The 20522-nt window shown below is 35.7% G+C and overlaps 2 protein-coding genes across 3 annotated transcripts; both read right to left on the bottom strand.

The window, feature by feature from the left end:
* Nucleotides 1-1006: 1006 nt before the first annotated feature.
* Nucleotides 1007-1714, bottom strand: LOC105163952 (RING-H2 finger protein ATL2). Its single transcript, XM_011082488.3, has one exon. The coding sequence runs from the start codon at nucleotides 1712-1714 to the stop codon at nucleotides 1007-1009; it is 708 nt and encodes a 235-aa protein (XP_011080790.2).
* A 1970-nt stretch (nucleotides 1715-3684) lies between these two features.
* On the bottom strand, nucleotides 3685-20009 carry F2KP (fructose-2,6-bisphosphatase). 2 transcript variants are annotated; one of them, XM_011082489.3, is made up of 23 exons: nucleotides 19579-20009; nucleotides 19330-19393; nucleotides 18921-19216; nucleotides 17940-18155; nucleotides 17184-17393; nucleotides 16985-17080; nucleotides 16694-16792; nucleotides 16577-16606; nucleotides 15610-15663; nucleotides 14656-14709; nucleotides 14507-14584; nucleotides 13681-13772; nucleotides 13551-13608; nucleotides 13373-13447; nucleotides 12854-12901; nucleotides 10381-10478; nucleotides 9699-9774; nucleotides 9055-9117; nucleotides 8856-8947; nucleotides 6792-6860; nucleotides 6627-6690; nucleotides 6477-6542; nucleotides 3685-4004 (listed from the first exon to the last, which is right to left on the bottom strand). In XM_011082489.3, exons 1-23 carry the CDS (start codon nucleotides 19759-19761, stop codon nucleotides 3930-3932), a joined length of 2256 nt encoding a protein of 751 aa, XP_011080791.1. In that variant the 5' UTR covers nucleotides 19762-20009; the 3' UTR covers nucleotides 3685-3929. The 2 variants fall into 2 exon arrangements, with proteins under 2 accessions (XP_011080791.1, XP_088737446.1); XM_088881320.1 differs by lacking the exons at nucleotides 19330-19393; nucleotides 19579-20009 and having other exon boundaries at nucleotides 18917-19056.
* Nucleotides 20010-20522: the final 513 nt, after the last annotated feature.

Genomic DNA, 20522 nt, shown 5'->3' with positions numbered 1-20522 from the left:
ATAGTAATTTATCCTTCTATATTTTAAAAATAAAGCAATTTACCTCCTTATGCAGGGAGGTATGTTGCTTCTTTTTAAAAAACATAGAAAGGTAAATTGTTGTATTTTAAAAAATATAGGAAGATATATCGCTATTTATTTTTTCATAAAAGGGTAATTTGCTCATTTGCAATGTCACAAGGTGGTTGCTTGCATTTTTCCCTTTTAGCATTTGGACTCCGCGTCTGATCCACTTGTTACACGTTTGAAATCAGCATCTGTTCTTCTATGTTAACTCTTTGCAAGAATATTGTATGGAAAGAGAGGAAAGAAAATGAGTTGGGTAAAAAAAGATATATAGAGATTAGGAAACGAGAGATGACAAAGAAAAAGAAAATAAATAAAGTATCCACCTTGGCTTTAGATTAGGTATAGGTGGATAAAAGATTATAGCAACAGTTGAAGGAGACATGTGGTTTTACTTTAGAAAAACATGCGAGCAACCCTTGTGATATTGTAAATGAGCAAATTACTTGTTTATGAAAAAATAAATAACGATTTACTTCATTGTATTTTTTAAAATACAATAATTTACCCCCTATGATTTTTAAAATGAACCAATTTACCTTTCTATATAGGAAAGTAAATTGCTTCATTTTAAAAAGTATAAAAGAATAAATTGTTATATTTCTTTCCTAAGGGGATAATATGCTCATTTTTAATATCATAGGGGGGTAAATTGTTATTCACCCTTTTTCTTTATATCCACTGTGGCTTTTAAGCAATGATAAATATTGTATTGGGGATACTCGATTTTCTTGTGGTGTTGGTCCGGGCACCTCAATTCGGCACTTAATGGTACTCGATTTGGTGATATTAAAATATCAAATAAATTAACTATTTATATTTGAAATTAAATTTGACAAAATTTTATTGCCTCCGCCCCATTCAAAAACCAAAGAGAAAAAAGGGAAAAGAACGATTTGTACATAGAAATAAGAGTATATTCTCTCCCAAGTGTCAAAACTCACTCAACAGCATTGGAGGATCGTTGGATCTTTCTCTCACATCCATCATCTGATCCATTGCCCGTGTTTGGAACCTCAACCACAATCTCAAGCCTGCTAGGGAGCTCGTTACTCGTCCTCCTCGTACCGATATAATCTCCGTAATTCTCCTCATTCAGATCGGTTTCACCGTTTCCCAACGACGAACCCGTTCCGCCAGCAGACACATGCACAGCAGGAGCACGACATATTGGGCACGTCGTGTGCGAGTGCAGCCACATATCGATGCACTCGACGTGAAAGGCATGACGACACAACGCCAGTTTCCTGCCCTTCTGCCCATTCTCAAAGAAACTCAAACAGATAACACATTCCGGTGCTTGAACCTCCTTTTCTTTATCTCCCTTGAAAACAAACTGAGGAATCGAAGAGATGACGCAAGATTCCAACCCCATAACCGAAGGAGAGAAATCGATATCGTTAGTACTATTATCAAGAGTTAACAAGCCAAGGAGATTATGCAAGCGACGAGCACCTAAGGCCGTCGAAACTACTAACACTGACGTCGATGATCTCCCATCATCTGCCAGACGGTCATGGGATAGGAACCATTTGGCGTAGCAATGCAACAATGTGATGAAGACGAGCACAAGAATCAACGATAGGATCGCAGCAAGCATGATGTTGGTGTCGTCGTGTGAGACTACGGCGTCGATGATTGCCTTCATTACTTGGCCGATAGACGGGTTATGTACTCTACGGAAGAATACAGAACAAAAGAGAGGTATGTGATCAGTTGAGACCGAGTAGAAGTTTCTGTATATAGGACAGTCTCGCGTCTTGGGACTGCGTTTACGTGAGCGTAAAGCCATCAAAAAGGAGACTACGATGTGGTCATCTGGGAGTGGTTTCGGTACCTAAGAGGAAGAAATGGGCATGGAGATCTTCGTGAAGGCGACGGCAGCAGGAATAGGTTATTGTGCATGGTGTTATTATATTACTCTTTCATGGGGATGGTTTCTGCCTTCATTTTTATTTTTCTTTTTGTATTCTTGGGCTCTTGTTTCTGCAGTGGGGGAAGATTCTAAGACCCTGGAGTCAAAGGCATGCCTTAGCAATCAATCTATTCTTCTAGATGTTTGATAATCTGCACTATTTGTATTTTAAGGTTGATCGCTCTAAAAATTTACGCTAGGGGTAAGTCAGAAATCGCATCTCTGTTAAAACAAAATACCAGACAGGTGTTATATTTGGAGTGTTTGGGAGTATTTATCTTGGTTTTTTTCTTTTTTAGTTTTCTTTTTTTTTTTTTTGGTGTATTATGGTGATGGGATTTGGGATAACATGAATTTGAATTCAGGACCCTGTCACTCCTAAGGATAATGATGCAAACTCAATTGACTATATCGAATTTTTATTAGTTAGTTGGAAGATTATTTTAATTAAATAGAATTTTTTTATTAGTATCTAATGTCATAATAATATAAAGGATATAAATAATTAAAATGAAACATGTAATTTAAATATATTTTATTATTTTTTAAAAAATAATTATATTGACAAAAAACAAGTGCAATGAAAGCAAAACTAGTACCATTTTAACACATTAGAAGAAAACAGCCTTTAATTCATCTCAAAACTGATTTTTACCCAACACTCCTAATTTGGCTTTTGTCTACGTCTCATGAACTTCTGCAATCATAAATCTACTCCAATTTTTCAAGTTCTCTAAAGTAAGCACTTTTCTGAAAATAAGAACCCCATGCAAGCGCTTCCATAATATCAATAACAGTAGCCAAATAACTGATATTTACTAGCTCAATTAGCACCAACAGATCACTTCGAGTCAAATAGTTGTGAGTTCGATTCATTATGCCAATTTAATGGTGAGTAATCAGTAAATACCCCTCTAATACACATACCCTGGTGCATGATGGTGATTCCGATACAGACCCACCTGAACTCAAAATATAAAAGAAAAACACCACCGAAACTTTTAAGCGGACCAAAATTATAACCCGACTAAATCCAATTACTCTAAGTAAACACAATCAAAAACCCGGAAACCCTCACCAAGCTGTTAATAAGCTTCCACAAGTGGATCATTCTACAGCGTCCACTTGTGATTCTACATTACAAGGTGAGAGACTTCAATCCTGTATTTGTTTTTCAATAGCTAGTTTTTGGGTAGAATTCTACCCGAATCATACCAATTGATATCAAAATCATCCACCCCCACTCCCAGTAGCAATTCTGGGATGCGTGGTAAAACAAGCATTCCATGCTAGCCTGATGCTAAGTATCTAGTGCAAAAGTAGTTAAAATAGACGATGACATCTGTATTTTAGTGTTAGTCGTATTATAGAGTACTAATGTGAAGTTTTTTTGACTCTTTAACGTTTTTATAGCTAGCTACTAAAGTACAGTTCTTTCAAGGTCATGTCAAAAGATCTCAGATGCAACGGGTTCAACCCACTACGTCCGTCCAAATTACACATGGATGCTGGTTCCCAACATTTTAACGTCAGCTATCCAGAGCAACTCTGCCAACACCCAGTATTTGATAAGGAGCTCAAAACTTGAAGCTCAAATCAGATTTACTTCCAAACAAATTTGAACATATTCTGCATCTATTCCGATTCCATGGCAAGCCCAAGAATCGCTTACAGCCAGTAAATAAGTAAATTAAGATGGAAAATTACAGGAGGGGGCCATGAGATTAATGATTGTTTCCAGTAGTTCCAATTAATGGTGTATTGACATATTGAGGTGCCAGCAGTTGTAAATTTTATTTCCTGTCTTAACAAAACCCTGGCAGTAAAAGCAATTCACATGAACTGACGACATAATGTTTGTGTCACTTTGTATTACTAAAAGTGTTGAGCTTTGTTAGCTTTAAGGAATTGAAGCTTACTACTGAAGATGTTAAGTTTTCGCCAGCTATCACATGAGCTTGTATCTTTTCTCCTGCACGCCAGTAACTCCCATTTGTATCTCTATTATTGTGTGAAGTGGCATCTGCATTTAAATATAGAAATGTATTTAGAGTTCAAATGTATGGAACAGGTATGCAGTTTCAGTATTAGGATCAGACATCATGAAAAAATGAAAAACCTAACCTCAGGGAAAACTGCAATCAGATATATGGCAACCTCTACTAATCAAGCATATCAAGCGTTTTCTATAATGCTATATTAAAAGAAGCAAAATGAAGAAGCGCTGTACGCAACAGCCACCACTAAAAACATGATACGACCACCTCGAGTCATCCAGAATCACTGAAAATGCAAATGAGCTATTCTAACCTGCTGGTTTCAGCAAACTGATAATGCACCGAAAATCACAACACTTGGTGTAAACTTCTCAGGAACTTCTTCAAATAACTACTCATTTGCCATGATGTGAACCTAACGTGTGATCTAGACCACCTCATCCAGTGTTCATTTTACCATCGCTAAAGACCACCAACAGAAAATCCACCAACGAGAATCTGAAAATTAAATGTACTTCATTCGCAGATAATCACATATTTGCATACCCGTTTTGCTAGTTAGGAATATGGTCTTGTTCATAAATACCACTTTATCTTTTTGGCACTGGGTATTCATGGATTCCTTAGAGAAACTTCAGTAATTCAATGTCGTAAAGGAAACAGTAAAGCCAAAGTAACTTTAAACAAAAATCTCTAAGGGGAGAGCAGAGAAAGTGGAAGTTCTAAAAGTTTCCGGATGTCGCCCTTAATAATTAGTGTTGAGTGTTGTGCCAAATCACTACTTCAAGTTAAAGGTTTCTTCTCATTTGTTTTTTCTTTTTTTTTTTCTTCAGATTGTTGATAATTTGTTTTAGTATAAGTTCCATCAGATCTCAAGGTACCAGCTTTCTTTACCAATGTGTTTCACATGGAGTATTTTGAACTCATAATTGAATTATCTGGTTTCATTTCTTTTGTCGAAAATTGACATCAATGTCATATTGTCTTGTGGTTGGGCATCCCCTTCATTATGTGTCCAGCTATTCAATGGTGCATGTCAGCGTAGAGATTTTTGCTGAAGATAATTGTGATCGGTTCCTGTACACACAGGCAAGTCCAATGTTGGGTGTAAGTAAAGCCTAATGGTAGAATCAACTCTCCTAGGCTCATAGTCGATGGATATATTCATATTTTCGTTAAGTGCCAGTCTATTATGTTTTCACCCATTCCAAAGGTTATTTCTATTTATCTCCCTATCTCCTGCAGAACCATGATCTTATAAAGGATTTGTTGTTCTAAAAGAGCCAGTAGTCATGTCACATCTTAAAAGTACTCTTGTAACCATTACAATCTCGACAATCCAGGTTTGATCATTTCAATAGTATTGTGCTAATCTTTAACCTACAAAGATGGGCTGTTGATAATTCTTCTACTTCAGAAATTCCAATCATGAGATACTCTTAGCTGTTTGTGTAGAGATATACTTATCAAAAGAGAAGAAAAGCAAGGAATTCAGAAGTTCAAGTCATTTCTCAAGTCAGACATTGAGAAACCAAAGATCTAGGTCCCTTCAATTTTTTAGCATCAAAGTTGCACATATTAGTGCAGTATCTGGAGATATTGTGTTTTACATTTATTGAGTGAAGCAGGTAGGTGGGGTCCCAAATTAAAGCCTATGGATCCAAAAAAACAGAATTCTAGACCTAATGTAGTAGATGATCCTAGGTAACATAGTCAATTGGTTCAGCATGTTGAAGTACTAAACTATGGCTAGACTGATATTACTTCTGAAATAAGTGTTCTTTGTATTCTTTGCCAGAAAAACTGTTAGTGAAGTTCATTTGTGACGAGCGTGACAATTGTTTACTCAGCTATTTTCACAAGGACAGGGTTGAGACTAGCAAGCTCTTTACGTTGTTAGGAACATATTAAACCTAGGATCCAGCTGAGGGTGGGAGCCGAAGGGCACCTGTGGAAAGGTTATATTTTTAACATTATGCCACTGTTATTGAACATAAAATTCCCAAGTCATCCCATGGTAGAGACCTACACATCCTCCGAAAGAAATTCACCATCAACATCACTTTAATTTTTATTTTCTGCAATAATTAGATGAACAAACTGATCCTGACCACATACATGACTATCAACAGAGATAAGATTAGATTAGACAGACTCTTATTAGTTACCTAGCCAAGGAGAGGTTAAATAGATTCTTTCTGATGCTAGCCGAAAAAGAAGATCTACAGCAGTTATAGCTTCAAACTACAGATCCTCAAGTAAAAAATTCTTTAAGTAGCTTCGCATCTTAAACTATAAAAATGTCATTCGCTGAGAATTGGTAAACTCATAATACATTCCACCAGATATTCCACGAAGAATCATGTTGATAATATTAAATCTAGTAGAACCGCATCTTGGAATCTGATTGTAATAATTCAATGTATATTTTAGTGCTTTATGTCAAATGCATATAGATAGTAAACTACTACAAGTACTAGTTACCATGAATATATTACCTCAATGTGGGGAACCTCTTTCAATGGCCTATCAGCAAAATAAGCATACAAAGCCCTCAAAACTGCCTAAAAAATTCCAAAGAGATCATTTGGCATCTGAAGCACAATTCTTTTCAGGAGAAAAATTGGTTATTTGTTTAAATGTATAACCTGATGAGATATCACCACAACGGGAGCTCTTTGCCGTTCGAGCTCAATAATCACTGGCTCCAGCCTGAGAAATGGATAAAGGCAAATAACTTGCACTAAGCATTGTAAAGTTTAAGCTTTTTGTTTCCCATGGCAAATAGATCATTAGATCTGCAGAACACGAACCTTTGTATAACATCAAGATAAGATTCCCCACGAGGATATCTGTACCTCAATTTGTCCTTTTTACGTGATCTGTGATACGCAGACAAAAATAACCTCAGCTAATGACCAAAAAGTAGTGCGAGACGCTCAAGAACACTAAATGAATAACTTGGAAAGGTGAAAACAGAAGTTACAGAACAAAAATATAGATTATAGAAAATAGATGACAGGAATAATCTGCTTGGAAAGAGGTTAATTTGGTTTAGTTGTTTGGCGGCTGAGTAATCTAATGTGGAAAAATAATTCTTAATGCAACAGTTGGTCTTATAGTTTCATACAATGTAATGGGATTAAAATCTACGAAAAATAACTAAACAGATCAAATCAATTTTAAAAGCTAGCAGCAAGATGCACTGTTATCCAATCCCAAGCCACTAGAGAGAACAATGCTTGGGTGTGGGAACTTGCCATCAGGTTTTTGGCAACTTGAGCTTCTTGTTCAGCCTATGTGAAAACTTCAACTGGACGTCTCTTATGTCTGAACTTGGGCAGTTAAAAGTGTACTAGAAGCTTCACAATATAGTTTCACTGGTTTCATCCATAAGCTCAAAACAGGGAGAAGCTGTGGCCCCTGATTGAGGAAGAGACACTTATGTGAAATGGACAAACCTAACTGGTTCTCAAGGACTCTGCTAGTTTTCCCAAAACTCCCTCAATGAGAAGATTTTCCAGTGTAAAGGCAGCATTCAATTTGGCAAAAAATAATTCTCATATCCTACTGATGGATTGAAGGATATGGATTTTAAACCCTTAATAACAAATCATTTGAATTTGTTTGGATCATTCTGAATTTAAAAGATTTCAAATTGAGTATAATTTGTTGAATATTGATTGATTTCAAAATTATGTTCCAATGGAGTAATTTCTTTCAACCCAATTGCTTTATTTGAGTAAAAATCCTTTCTCCAAATTCTTCCACCAAATCCAAATTCTTCAATCCAAAGGCATCTCAAGGAAATTCCCAGGATAATACACACAATGTTAGGCGCCAAAAATCTAATTATATGCCAGTCACACTTTGTCTACTTAATTGTGATAACGTGGTTGCCATGTGGATCAATTGATTAACAAGTTCATGCTCAAAGGAGTTGTATAACAATTATGCCAAACTTAGCGGACCTATGGCCATACAAGTTTTAGCATATGCTTGTAAGCCAACAATCAAAATTTAAGGCAAATTTTCAAGTCTATCTTCAATATAAGGTCAGTTTCCTACTCAAAAAGATATCTCATATAATTTGAAAATACAAGGACAAAATTTAAGGGTCTCTTATGGTGAAGTCCTCACAATGTCCATGACATTGTAAGAAGTTGTAATATTAGTTTTATGGCTTTTATTACCATATGAAGCTGGATAGAAACAAAACAACCTTAGAAAAAAATATTATTGGATATTCAGGAAACATATTGTGATGGGGAAGAAAAAAGTTTTTTGTGTGTCAAGGTCCAACTGAGATGGCTCAAGCATGACGTTTATAAGAGGTGTCAAATGGAAGCCAGTTTCTAAAGCACCTTGACATCATTCCCCAGCAGATTAAGATATCATAACACAGTCTTCATACATCACATGTAACATTTTAGACTCAGCTCTCCAAGTCCCCTGCATTTTCATTGCCAGTAGCGGAAATTCGAAACAAATTCCTTTCCCTAGACTCTTGCTTAACAGATTTCCCTCACCACATCAGTGGAATATTTAGATTGTTGATCTCACATGCCAAATTCATAAATGTAATGCTTTGTCCCACAGATGATAACACAAATTATTTTGCAAGCATGAGTAGTTACTCTCAAAAATTGCATATAATGGACACAATGCTTCTTTCTATTTTTATCCCAATTCAATGATAAATCACGAAGATGCGAGTATTAATACTCTTCATTTGTCAACTGAACAGTGATTTAAAAAAATAACTAGGCAGGATGTCCACGGGATGCATTAAACCATTTTCCAGTAGTAAAATGTTCTGATGCAAAAAATAGAAAAAAGGATCATTAGGAAGGGAAGAAACAAGAACTGGAGCATACTCATACTCCTCGGGCATATTTTTCTTTATTTCTTCATATGTCATCCCATCACATACACCTGCATTAATTTCATCAAGTGCACGCCATTGTATCTTCAAGGAGTACGCATGAGAAATCAGATGTCAGTTGAAAAGAAGCTGGCAATAGCTAATAATTAGACTTTATATGGTCAAGGAAATAATGAATGTTATTACACAACCTTTGGGAATCCAACTATCGGGCTTGCTGTTAAAATTGTTCTCTGTAATGTGCTAGTCCATATCTAACCAAAAGAGAAACAGCATTTACAATCATAAACTTCATCAGAAAATTTTATGCATAGTAGACGTAGTCACAATACCACCATAATTCATATTATTGAGGTAAGATGTTGTCTATAGACTACTAACAGAGAAAGTGATAGAGAGATACAACTCATGCTAAACATTCAGACCAAGTAATTTGAAAACAAACAGAAACATTCATTGAAACACTGCCATCTCATATTAGCAGCATTAATAGTACTGCTGACTCCTTATTCCCTTGCTTCACAAAAGCCAAAACAAAAAGAAAAAGGTGATGATCATAATGTAGGTAATAATAAAAAAATGTGAGATTGCAATAGCATGAGAAAAGGCTTCTCTCTGACTTGATTTGTTTCCTAAAATTAGAACCAGCACAACTGTTCAAAACTTTTACCTGACTGAAAGACAAAATAAGTACCTCTACCCTTCCTTTATCATTGCACATGACTTGCAAGGAAAATTTGTCAATCTTAAAGTCAATTGAATTCAGATCACAAGACTTTGCAGAAGATTTTATTAAAATGGACATAGTCTAGATTCAGTAATTGAAAATACTTACAGAAGCAGCCCTTTCATTTTTAAGACGTTTTTCCACAAAATTTGCAAGTTTCTTTGCATAAAGCTCACCAGAGTCACTGCAAAAAACAATAAATTAATTAATAGGTTAGTTCTGTGATAAATGATATGCAACTAATCATTGATTATCTGGAAGAAACCAAATCTGCATGGATAAATCAAATAAAATACAAGAAAAAATAACAAGCATTGGTAATGTAAATTTTCTTATTTCCATGCTAGTGGAGATCCATAATTTTCTAAATATAAAAAATAAATGGAGTTCTTGAACAACAGTGCCAACAACCTATAATTTCTTAATGGATTTTTGGAGCACTCTTTTTTTCTTGACCAACCATAATTGCACAAGTCTTCTTTCCATCCATCACTCTTGGTTTTCAACGTAAGCAGATGCAAATTAGCCAGTTATTTGTTACAAGACTTTTCATGGTTATTATCTTAGGTAAGAATAGCTCAGATTTATTTGAGTCCTTTCGTGGAATGCATTGTTATAATCAAAAAATGAATGAAAATTTTGGCTACAAAGGATTTGGAATGCAGGTAAAGGGAATTAAGAATGTCTTCATAATCCACATAGCAAAACACATATAGCTAAGATATATAATTTGGAACCCGAAGTAAAGAAAGTTAAACAATGATGCTTCATATTCCACATATGAGAGAACCTTATGACGCTGTCACCCCCAATTCGACCTCTAACATTGTCTAGGCTCTCCCCATGCCGGGTGAGCAAAATTGGACGGGGTGTCAGATGCGTATTTACCTGCAAAATAACAAGCAATGACATTTGAAGTCATATCTGGTAGCAGGAATACCTTCCAAAGGGCAAAAGTAGATGGAGAACAAATAAAGTGAATAATGAAGAAAAAACAAATTAAGAGGGAAATTGTGCATTCTGAGACTGCAGCTAATTCATATAATAAAGGAAATAGTTCTTTTCAACAGTGAGTAACTGACATACTTCCTAAACATTTTCTACAATAATCATCTTAACAGAAACTTATACCAAAACTATCATTCTTTCTATCACAATTCAGAAAGTTCTTAAAACTAATACATGGACAAGAATGTTACAGCTTTAAGAATAACAATCCAAAGAAAGGACAGATTGTAACAGCTCCAGGAAAAGGACCACAATGTTTTGAAATATGAAAATTTCTCATAACAGGGATTAAGCATTTGACGAAGAATAATAAATCACGGTTTATCATCATACTTGGTCCCTGTCAATTTTTATTATTCTTTTCTTTTTATTTTTCAGCTAATTATTGGGTGAGTTCAAGTAATTAGAAGAGCTAAAACTAAGATAAGACTATCTATCGGGATAGAAAGGTCCTGCAAAATCCACAAGTATTTAATAATTTGCTATGTCTTGAAAAATGGGGTAGAGAAATTATGTATAATTTTTAAGTCGATCATTTTCCTTCCACGGAGTTACTTTTAAATTGGAACATTTAGCTGGTATTCCTTTGAAGGGATTCTATAGGTTCAGTTTCTTGTATGTTGCACACAACTTGTAAAGCTTATTTAAAATAAAAATGCGTTGGGGGCTAATGAAGACATGAAAACATAGAACTTTATTTATGAACCTAACATTTCAAGTCAATTTTTAATGTCTACATTTTTCTCAAAAATTATGACAACTTTTCGAAGTCTTTGTTACTTATTTCCTAAACTTAAATTGTATCTTGGTTTGTGCATATAATTCAACTTTAGAGGTTGATGAGATGTGATTGTGGCCAGCCGGCAAATGTTGTTCTTGTTAATTATTGAAGTCCTACTATTAATTGTCACAAAACATTACCCATACCTATTTTTAAAGCATGAATAGCATTTAAGGATTCCTGGAAATATTTTGTAACCCAAAATATCTCTTAATTTTTTTAATTTGATGGCAATTATGCAATTTAACAACATTATAATTATTATCATCATCATCATCTTCTCCTAAAGATAGAAAGTAATTTGACATAATAATTATCTCCTAAAGAATAGGACTCAATTGACTTATATGTTCAACCTAACCAAGTTTACCTTGGTTTAACAAAATATCAAAAATAATGTAACAAATTTCCTTAACAGATTTGCCCTTTGGGGAAGAAAATATTACCATATATCTCTTTAATCTCTAAATGGTAAGAAATTAATATTTTTCAACAAATAAGAATTCCTATATCTTTTAAAAACCTCAATTGAACACTGAAATAATAGAACTATCTCAATAGGCTGAAAGTAGCGAAAACATTCAACTAGAACAACTGATTCTATTTTTTTGGCAAGTTACGTATTAGTTTAAAACATTGAACTTGAACTTTGTGTCATCACAAAATAATAAGTCCACTGAATGTAAATTTAGACACTAAATTCCTAATTAGCATCTATATATATTTCTTTTGTACATGTATGTAGTTATATTAATACACAATAGATATATATAGATATATTGTATATATCTCCCATCACCTCAATCAATCAAATTAGAATGTCAATTATCATAATCAATTCTATTTTTAACACCTCTCTGTAATTAGTTTCACTTGCCCTATATTAATTTCAATGCAAGCATTGACCAACAAATGAATCCCATTTCAGATTGATAATAATATTTAGGATTAATCACGGAATATTATTTCAAGGGTTTCCAGATAGGACGAAATATCAAGTGAAGATGCTATCTCTAAAGTGATCATGAGTCATGACTATAACCAATATGCAGAATATGTACAAAAAACGTGTTAAACCAACTGACTCAAGCACATTATGTTATACTTCAACATGTGTAATACAAGTGTCATTGACGAGCCATGAAACTAAACCTTAGTACATAAGAATCAGAATTTAAACTTTATCTTACAACAGCAGCAATCTTGCAGCTCGGAAAAATTTTACCATAGGAAATCCATTACTAACATCTAAAAAGAGCACAATACCCTCCAATCATTCAAAAGAGGATTTTGTCATCATCTAAGCATCTTGATTTCTTATGTTAGATAGTCCCTAGCAAGTATCCTGGATCCTAATACATGTGGTATGGTGAGGAAAGTAAGATCAGATCAGATGAGAGATACAAGCATATATCAATACAGCATTATGACAGAAACACAAGCCAATCACTATAAAAGATGAATTGCAACATACCAGGAAGAATACTATCCGCCCAGGAAGGTAGCCACTAATGTTGTTCACCTGTTTCATAACATCCCATGAAATTGATAAGATAACCACATAGCATTCCATCTAAAGTTTTATCTTGGACAGAGCGACAGTAACACAAGAAGTTCAAGGAAGAAAAGAGGGAAAATATTAGAAAAGGTATATTCTGGCATGATCATACAAAAACCACTGTTTAACCTATACTCTCTCTTTCTACGCAACAATAATCATAAAATGATTATTTTTCTTCTGTTCAAGACTGGGCCAGCTCTCTCCGTAATTATGTTACACAGGCAGAAACAAAATCTCAAGTATCATTCTGTTAACAACAACATAATCCCGTTCCTTACACAGGTCAATGGGATCATGTTGAAGCAACCTTGAACACAATGAAACAATAGTTCACCAAGTTTTTAGGAAAAGTTTAGGCAACTATTGATTGAATAAATAGGTTAGGTGCTGAAATGAATAGATACAATGTGCAATAATGGAAAGGGGATTTACTTGTATTTGTCCACCGTGGCCACTGACCATATCAATCATTTTGATATAAGAGCCTTCATCCACTGGCTCATAAACCTAATTCAGAAGTAAGGCAACCTGTAAAATATGTTTTTTCTCCACAATATCTGTTGAAGAAAACCATCGGAGGCTACCAGCAAAAGTACGTTCAAGGACCTACCTTTTCATAATTTTCTAGTCGGACTTTAAAATCATGATACCCAGCTTCAAAATCTGGCCTGAAACATACCACAAATCACAATGTAATCGTATGGGTGTACAAGAAGAATGGAAGTTTTCTTGCATCATACTCTTCTGCATAGTCCGGGCTTTGTTGAACTTTGAGACGTATATTTCTTTCAATTATCTGCCGATCATTACATAGTGTCTCTAAAAAGATAATCTGTGAGTAAAAAAGCATTGATCATATATCAGACATCAAGTGAAAAGATTCAGCACACGAATGTAAAACATTATAATGACTCCGAAAAGCAAGAGTTAAACAACCAAGGTAAATGCCGCACAAGCCTATACAAGTTTCCAGCACATAGCTGCTTTAAACAATTTAAATGACCATGTCTACAACACCTTCACAAACAGGATAGTACAAGTGTAATTCTTTATCAGCCAATTTGAATTATATTCTTTAACTGAACTTAATTGAAAGTTTAGAGCTTCCCTGGAACCCACTTGCAAAGTTCAAAGTTTAGGGTAAACTTGAAATGGATATACTAACTCCAAGTGCAGTTGTAGGTTTTGAAATCCTCTAGGCCTACAATGACTAGTCTATCGTATTTTGTTAATAATATAAAAAGGAGAAGCATATAGTTTATACAGTACATCACACACACATCGCAAATTCATACACATATATGCAATAAAAGTTCCTTAAGCGGCCCAGAAACACCCAAAAGAAGAAGGGAAGAATGAGGAAACTAAAAGTTCCTCAGGTGGCATCATACAACCATCTTTCACGCGATGCACATCAAGCACATCATAATATATGTAAAGATTTTCACTGAAATATACTTAACACAAATGGTGATAATCAACAAAGGTATAGAGACCTGATAATTAATTTTAGTGAAACAATTATAAATTTCCAGATGATAAAGTAACTAAAACTCAGTACTGTACCTTGCATTTTCCTTCAGCCATTTTCATAAGCATATTTCTTCTTTTCCTTGTACTATTTGTTGCATCAAATATCCCAACCTAAACATCATGAGAGAATGCAGTATAAAGTACCAGATACATATGCACACTAAAAAGATGAAGTAACTTACCTGGCCACCCTCTTGCATCCAAGATATCATATCCTCCATTGCAAGTGCTGCTACCTACTAGCAGGTCATGAATTAAAACTATGCGCAAGGAAAAAGGTCAATAGAGGTTATAAGTAACGTAAAAACAAATGAATAAAAAACAAGTTCACAGCTTGAACTATGTCATTGTGTAACTCCAATATGAAGAATGCAAAAGAAACATTTAAAACTAAATCGAGTCACATTTTTTAACAGTATAATGTGTATCTGTCTGCATGCATCAATGTACAATATGCTTTCCTGTTACAAAATTTCATGAAGCCTTTATTATTATATTTGTTGGTGTATAGAAGATATTTATCATGCTCCTTCCATAGAACAATAAGGTGCTTAAGCTGGTTGCTTCTGTAGCATAGAAGGGCGGGGCCTGAGAGTTTTTGACCAGTAAAACCATTGAGTCCAAACAACCCAAAGTAATGCTCAGGCGCAATACTGTATCCATCTTATATTAGAGAGAGACGGAGGAAAGAGCAAATTGTACAAATGAGCATCAAAATCTGGTATCCCAGCTTCTATGCATCATGTGAGGCAGAAAGGAGGGACGAGATGAGAGAGATAAGCAAGAGAAATTACTTGTTCTCTGACCTTTTTTTTAATTAAAACCGTAGGATGTAAGAATGCAATCAAATGAAGTTTAATCTTTGGAAATGGAAACCTAAGTTATGGACATCCCAAAATGAGCAGCGTAGCAAACAAGTTGGAAGAAAGGAGTCTCAATGAATGTCAATTTCCAAAAAAGTATCTCATAACAACCATCAGAGCATCAAGCAGAAAAAGAAAATTCCAGGAGAAAATCACATAGCAATCTAAGCACACAGTGATAACATCAGCTGACAATATCAAATCGAATCTAACATAAACTCAAAAACATTAATAATTATTTTCTAGTTCTAAAAGCACCAATGGAAAAGTTACCTCATTGCGTGCTTCCAAGCCTTCTGGATTGTCACCTCGGAAAAAATCAGCAGACTGCATAAAGAAGAAGGTTGGTTCAGATCAATGACAAGTAAGCTCAAAGGAAAGTAGAGAACCATAAATGGCAAGCACAGATCGTCCAGTTACATATGATAACAATTGCTGGCCCATTTCTCTCCAAGTTGTATGCCCTGAACATATCATCATACATTGTAATCCCATATTTTCATGGCACCTTAAAGACTAAACTATAGTAGTCATAGTAATATGCTGAAACAAAACATACATATGTAGGTATTATTCCTAAAATATCATGGAGGATGACACATCCAACAGCTCAAACTTCTGCAAAAAGAGGAAGTTAGTACTCATCTTCTTTCATTCTCTTTTTCCCTTTTTCCTATTAGATTAATAGTGGCTAACAACAGGGTAAAATGGCATTTAAAATATTCTGAAAAGGCAAATGGAATTGAGACCAGTTAAGCTATTACTTAAACACTTCTTGGATCTAAGATGATAAGCTTCTTCTGGCTCATGATGAATTTAGCATTACAGTTTGTCTTGTCTTTTTTCCCAAAACAAAATGCAACACAAATATCATGATATATTGAGGTAAAGAAAGCTTCTTAGACTGTGGTTTTGCTTCACTGACCATATCTATAACCTCTAAAAACTATGTCTGGATTGACAAGAATTACTTGAAAAAAGGCCAAAACCTTTCAAAAGACATGCACGAGGCAGAAAACAGCCCAAAGAAGCAAAAGGGCGGAGTTATTCTTTATTTTAGCACCAAAAATAAAGCACAACGAGAGGACATATTAGTTTTGACTGCTGAAGAGGTATCTACAATGTTTTGTATCATCTTCTTTTGGAAGGATGGATAAAAATATTATACAGAAAATTCACAAACCAGTTCTGCTGAAACAATAGAAAAAACGAAGAAAGATATGTCACCAACTGATAGTACCTGGTTAACTCCATGCTTTAGCCTCCGATACTGCAACAGAAATACACAATAATGCAGCTTTCTCTTGTACACAACTTCATAGGAAGACCAAAGAAATAACAGAACACCCCTGATTACCTTCCCAACATTGAAATGTTTGGTGTCATGACCTAACCAACGAAGATACCGAGTAAGTTTAGCTGCAGTGAAGGTTTTGCCCCGCGCAGGCAACCCAACCTGTAGTAAGCATAAATTCAAGTAGCAAAGGTTGACATCCAATCAAATAACCCAACCCCAACTCATAAGGAGAGCTTCCTTCTATTTGAACAACTTTGGAAGGAGCCAAAACAGGACGTAAATAACAATCTCTGACAAAAATACCAGAGAGAAAATGAAAATTTTAAGTATTAGAAGATATGAGGAAATTACTAAGACAATTGCTAGATGCCTGTCCTCCTTTGGGCCAAGCATCTGATCTGCTACAGCTGCAGCTGCAACAGCTCCTGCAGCAGCCGGCATGGAATTCTAAACATACACAGTGAGAAATGGATTAGAGGTAGGCATCATGATGGGAGATATATAGTTTAAGCATTCTTCAGAGTGAATGCTGTAGGTTTGAACAACAAACCTTGGATTCTGAATCAAGTTTGAGATCAACAAAGAAAGTTGTTGCACTTGCTGACTTCACTAGTCTAGGAGATCCTACCCCCCTATCCACAAAGAGTCCTCTATGACCTTCTTGTTTCTGCACAGGTGAAAAAGTTCCAACCGACTTTGACTCGACCAAGCCAGATCCTGAAGATATTTTGGCTGCATCTGGGACAGTGACTTCCATCGGCTGAAATTACCATGGCAGAGTCCACACAAAAAGGAAGACATATCATTATTTGTGAATATATAAAAGACAAGCTAAAACCAAGTTTTCAGATGGTAATAATACATAGGCATGTTCAAAGATCACTTTGTAGTACAATTATAAATGACCTATAAACATATGTACAGTCGTTAAGTCCTCTTTGTATTGAAATGCAGCCAACTCCAACCTTTCATATTAAGAACCAAATTAGGAGGATGATTGCTCTGCTGTCTTGACAAAGGAATAGCAATTCAATTTCCTGGACAGATTACATTCATAAACAAAAATCGCAATCTGATGACAATGCAATAGCAAGTGGAAGATTTTGTTTATCAAAAATCACTCTCACTTAATTATATATTACATGGACAACTATCTCCACAACAAGCAGGAAACCTAACAATCTACAGGAAATTATTGTTTCTTGCATATCAGGTCATTATGTGTCGGGAAGCATGAAGAACACTGCATAAGGATGTTATGGCAAGGAATAAGATCAGAAATGATAGATAAGGAAAAGAACACCACCGTCAGATCAGGTCGATCAACAGAAACACCAGTATCTCTCTGGTAATGTAATGCACCACTAGAGCCATCAGTCTTGGAAAATACCCCTCTACGACTCAAAGACCTAGGAGTTTCTGTCATGTTAGCTGCATAAACCAGACCTGAATTTGCAGATGTTGTTGGAGCTGGAACAACATAATGCTCAAGATCAAGCTCCAAACTTGCCGAAGATCCATTCTGCATTGGAAAGTGTCAAAAGAATGATATGATGGATTTTAGTTATGAAGCTCCATCCAAGAAGAATTTCAAGCATAAAAATTATAAAAGCCGCAAATGAACCCAAAAAGGTTGATTTCACATAATTTCTGATAACTTGAACGGAAACGAGCTAATAATAGAATTGATAAAATTGTGGTAAATAGGTAGCATGTCGAAAATACTTGTTTGGGACATTTTTGAGATCTTTTGATTAACTAAAAAGCTTCTAAAATTTTGCAGTTTCTAGAAAACTTCAAAATTCAAATAAGTACCAATTTACCGAGCAATCAACATAGGAGAAGGGAACTCTTCGCTAATCACTCAACGAAGACATTCATATGTATGATGGGAGGACCATGTTATCAGAAACTCAAAACTACACATTTCTTTATAATATAACTTAAAAGCATAAAGAAGATAAATGCTTTCACAACTTTCCATGTGCTTGAGAATCCCTTTTTCCATAATCAGAACAAAAAGGCAAAACTGCATTCGATATGTTTTTTCTGATCAGAAATACTTGCAGGGGCTACATATTCATTTTCAGCCACGAAAAGTATCCTATTAGTTTAAATGACACAAACCCGAAACCGACAAGAAAGATGTAGAGAGAAAGTACAAGCTTACACGAGCAACTCTCAACATCCTATATGGTAAAGAGTTTTACAATATTAGAAATTCAAGAAGCCATTAAATACTTAGCAGGTCAGCACTTTCTCATTATTTAGTAAGTTCCGTACCTACCTCATTACTGGCTTCCGCAGCTGAGTTTATACTGACGTCTGGGATTCCACGAACGCTAGAAGGCTGGAAATTCTCCTGATATGCTCTCCAACTTGCTGCAAGATCAAATGGGGAAACCCTATCTGCTTTAATGAACACTCTGTACTCAAGAACCGCATCATCGCTCAACTTAAACGTGGCCGATGGCCGGTCCCCTTGTAATGTACCCCCTGTCAATTGCCTGTTTGGACCCTCCTCCACTAAGCAAGGGCCATTGCTATACTTGGGTTTCAACAAAAACTTAAAATCCAACGTCTCTATTACATCACAAAGAAACAGAGGAATAGACAACAAATATTAGACTGTAAAGTTCCGAAACACAAACCTCAAGGAACCAAAGCTCTTGGCCTGAAAATTCGTTGTTAATTACCGTGATTAGGAGGTACAACAAAACTTAATTCCCACATAGACGTCGATTCTCGTTCCATCGGGAGCTGATGAATTCACAGCAGCTAGTTAATCAATAATGCAAACGGGGTAACAATGTGAACCCATTTCATCAAAGTTCAAAAACACTATCCGGAGCAAATTTTGCTATTAAATTAGGAAAAATAAAGAAACCAATAAGCACATAACATAAAATCGAAGGAAGTGGAAGATGGCGATGATTCCAACGTACTGCTTTGGAAGAATCCCAGGAGCCAACGAGGGGTACAGAGCCATAAACGTGGGGTGCAAGTTCCTCTTTCAGCTTGCAGTTCTCCATCTTGAGAGAGACGTAGAGCTGGCCCCCAGCTTGGTCTTCTCTCTCTTCGCTGCCATGGGAGCTACTGTCAGGATTCCTAGATGCACCAGTGCCCATTTTCTAGTGAATTCGATAGCCGTTCATACGGGGTGGGAGAGAAGGACTGAAAAGCAAGAAAGTGGAAGAGAATGGCGATAAGAATGGAATGGAATAGCGGAGTAGGAGAACGATGGATATCCTACTGCCTTCTGACGCCGGGTGGCTTAAGTGCGGGCCAAGAATATAGTAGGTAGGGCCGAATCACAAATTCCTTTATCCATCCAACGATTCCACATCTCCAAAGATTTTAGCTTTACTTTTTCCATTATTATTATCACCCAATGACGACATGTATTTAACGGAATTTTACGATCTCTCATATGAAAGGAAGGTTTGCTCTCGAATGTGTGGTATTATCTAAATATATCTAAATAGCCTCAGATTTCCGATGAGGCTAGAGTGCCTTCTTAGGGCTTGCTAGCTTGTCATATCATGGGTTTCGTAGTTAGAGCACTCGAAGCAAACCAAAAGCTTTGTATCAGAAAAAAAAATATGAACGGTCAAATCTCCTAAAGAGAGAACTCATTGAGATAATTTTGGGAGGACGCATTGGGGAGCGAGGGCTTCCATCGAGCTAGGAAGGCCCAAACTACAAAGTTAAAGTAGCACACAGCATGGAGATCTTTGACGTAAGAGTCGGTGCAAGCGCCTTACAACCACTTTACCCCTAGTGAGAGGTAGGGGCTCTATGTTCCCACTTTTGGTTAATTGGATAGGTGTTGATAGTAGAAGAACCCATTCATATTAACACCCTGGTTGTTATGCCCCCTTTAAGAAAA

The sequence above is a fragment of the Sesamum indicum genome, linkage group LG6 (genome assembly GCF_026168435.1).
Source record: "Sesamum indicum cultivar Baizhima isolate 11 linkage group LG6, ASM2616843v1, whole genome shotgun sequence".
NCBI classification, from domain to species: Eukaryota; Viridiplantae; Streptophyta; class Magnoliopsida; order Lamiales; family Pedaliaceae; genus Sesamum; species Sesamum indicum.
Note: the sequence above shows the minus strand (reverse complement) of the source record. Positions and strands in the feature narration are given on the sequence as shown.